Source organism: Penaeus monodon, unplaced genomic scaffold, assembly GCF_015228065.2.
Source record: "Penaeus monodon isolate SGIC_2016 unplaced genomic scaffold, NSTDA_Pmon_1 PmonScaffold_1948, whole genome shotgun sequence".
Lineage (NCBI taxonomy): Eukaryota > Metazoa > Arthropoda > Malacostraca > Decapoda > Penaeidae > Penaeus > Penaeus monodon.
The window spans coordinates 22,501-25,000 of NW_023649126.1; the positions used below are offsets into that span (position 1 = coordinate 22,501).

Genomic DNA, 2,500 nt, shown 5'->3' on the forward strand with positions numbered 1-2,500 from the left:
CTCGGTATCTGTCTCTTTTTCACATGATCTGTCGCTCTCCCTATCGCTCTCATCCGCTGCCTCTCCCTCCAGCCCTTTCCCCCGCTCCTCCTCTCTCCTTCTTATCGCTCTTTTTTTGGAATTTTTGGGCGTCTGGAAAAGAACGGGCTCCAAATATAAGACTTACGGCCATTGACGACTTGTTTTCCCAAGGAAGGATGCCTGCCTTCTAAAAAAGCACTGCTCTTCAAAGAACTTGCCGTGGGTTCCGGAGGATTGGCATTGGCTTCTTAAAGGATAATCCAGGGGCAAAATGATGGCCCTTACAATACTGCAAAACAGGCATTCCATCCGTATCTGAGAAGACTTTTCCCTCGGATATGATGATGTAAGAAGAAAATAAGCCAGTGAAAAGAACGATGGAAAGATAGTAACACTGCATAAATATTTTTCCACAGTCCGCGATGCTACGGCGGTAATATTGTATCTTCAGACTTTAGGAATAAAAGCATTTTCACGATTTAATAAAATTCCTTAGCAATTAAAAGGTATATGCATATCATACTTTTTAATAGGATTCTTTTGGCTAGTAGTGTTTCTAGCTACCATCAATTTTACAAATTGTCATTGAACTGCTATCAAATCCTATTACTGTTATCTTTATTAATACAATTATGGCGTCAAAAGCATTATTACCACTGTTATCATCATATTATCAATTTTTTTTCGAATCACCTCCATTACTGTTACATAAAAAAATATAAAAGTTTTGGGGACAAATTCCACGGTAATAAAAGAGACGCTCCTCTCTCCCGCTTTCCCCTCTCCTCCGCTCACTCGCCTCCCTTCTATTCTTTCCCCTCTATCTTTCCTTATCCCGCAGTGGTACCTCTCTCACTCCCAAATCTTCCTGAAATATACTCTTCCATACATCTTATCTGCCTCTCCCACTTCCTTTCTTCCTCCTTAAAACCTCTCTCCCCTTTTCTCCTTTCCTCCTTCTTCCCTCCTTTTTTTTCTCTCCCTCCCCCCTCTCTTTTCCCTTTCTCGTCCCCCCCCTTTGCCATCTCGCTTTCCCTTTAAGCTCCCTTCTCTTCCTTTCTCTCTCCTCCCCTTTTTCCTCTTCCCCCTTTTACTGTCATTCTTAACCCCCCCCCCCCCGCCCTCGGATAATCGTGCCGTGTAAATCGCCTCGAATAATAATAATGATAATAAAATAAAATAATAATGATAATAATAAAAAAAAAAAATAATAATAATATTGACGAATAAAATATAATGGGATGATATAACAATATAATGATGAAAATATGATGTAATGATGATGTCAATTATCATCTTTATCATTGTTATAACTCCATATTATTATTATTCAGTCAATATTATTTTTATTATTTTATTATATTATTATTATATTATATTATTATTATTATATTATTATTATTATTTTTATTATCTTTATTATTTTTATGTTACTGTTTTTGTTTTTGTTTATTATCCATTTTATGAAATAATAATAATAATAAATAATAATAATAATAATAATAATAAAAAAAATTCAATAATAATGATAATAACAATAACAATAACAGTAACAAAATAATAATAATGATAATAATAAAAATAATAATAAAATAATAATAATAAAAATTTAATAATAATAATATTGACTGAATAATAATAATAATGGTGATGATTATAACAATGATAATGATGATAATATTGATGATAATGTGATGATGATGATGATGATGATGATGATGATGATGATGATGATGATGATGATGATGATGATGATGATGATGATGATGATGATGATGTGATGATGATGATAACAATAATGGTAATAATAAAGATAATAATAATGCTAATAAAACAATAATGCTAATAACAAAAATTATAATAAAGACGATAACAGTAGAATATGGCTGCAAGCATATTAATATTATTGCGTGTGTCATTTTTTAGTATTATGTTATTATTACCCCATTTAACACCAAAGTGAAGTGACTTCAAATCCGTAGCTATATTCAGTATAATTCCAGGGATAAGATGCCCATTTAGCATCAAAAAAGATATTTCAGGTTACAGTCACATAGAATATTATTTCGGGCATAAAAAGTATACAACGTACAAGCGAATAGACATTAAAAGCTTACCAGCCAGAAATGTACTGACAATTATACTGACAGTATACTTACAAAGAACATTTGCATATCACCGATATGAACCTCCCATACTTTGTGGTCATTTTTAGTGCGCTATTCACCATAAGCTAAAAATAGTTATTCCGTGGTTATCATTACAATCTTGTGATTTCGTTTTTCTGATCAAAATTTTCCTTTTCTGCGTTTTTGTACAATAATAGTGATAAAATGTCAGTAGTAATAATAGTAATAGCAATACTTTCATCGTTAACTCCATCACTGTCACTACTATCATAACATCAGTTATAATCCATATTATCGATGTTTATGATTTCAATTATCATATCATTACTCAGAAATATTATCATCATCAT

The 2,500-nt window shown here is 31.9% G+C and overlaps 1 protein-coding gene across 1 annotated transcript in view; it reads right to left on the minus strand.

The window, feature by feature from the left end:
- LOC119569877 overlaps positions 1 to 2,500 on the minus strand; it is a 5,280-nt gene that overhangs the window by 2,066 nt on the left and 714 nt on the right. The window contains exon 3 of the mRNA XM_037917854.1: positions 167 to 268. Within this exon, the coding sequence (XP_037773782.1) occupies positions 167 to 268 (102 nt within the window). The remainder of the gene's footprint in view (positions 1 to 166; positions 269 to 2,500) is intronic.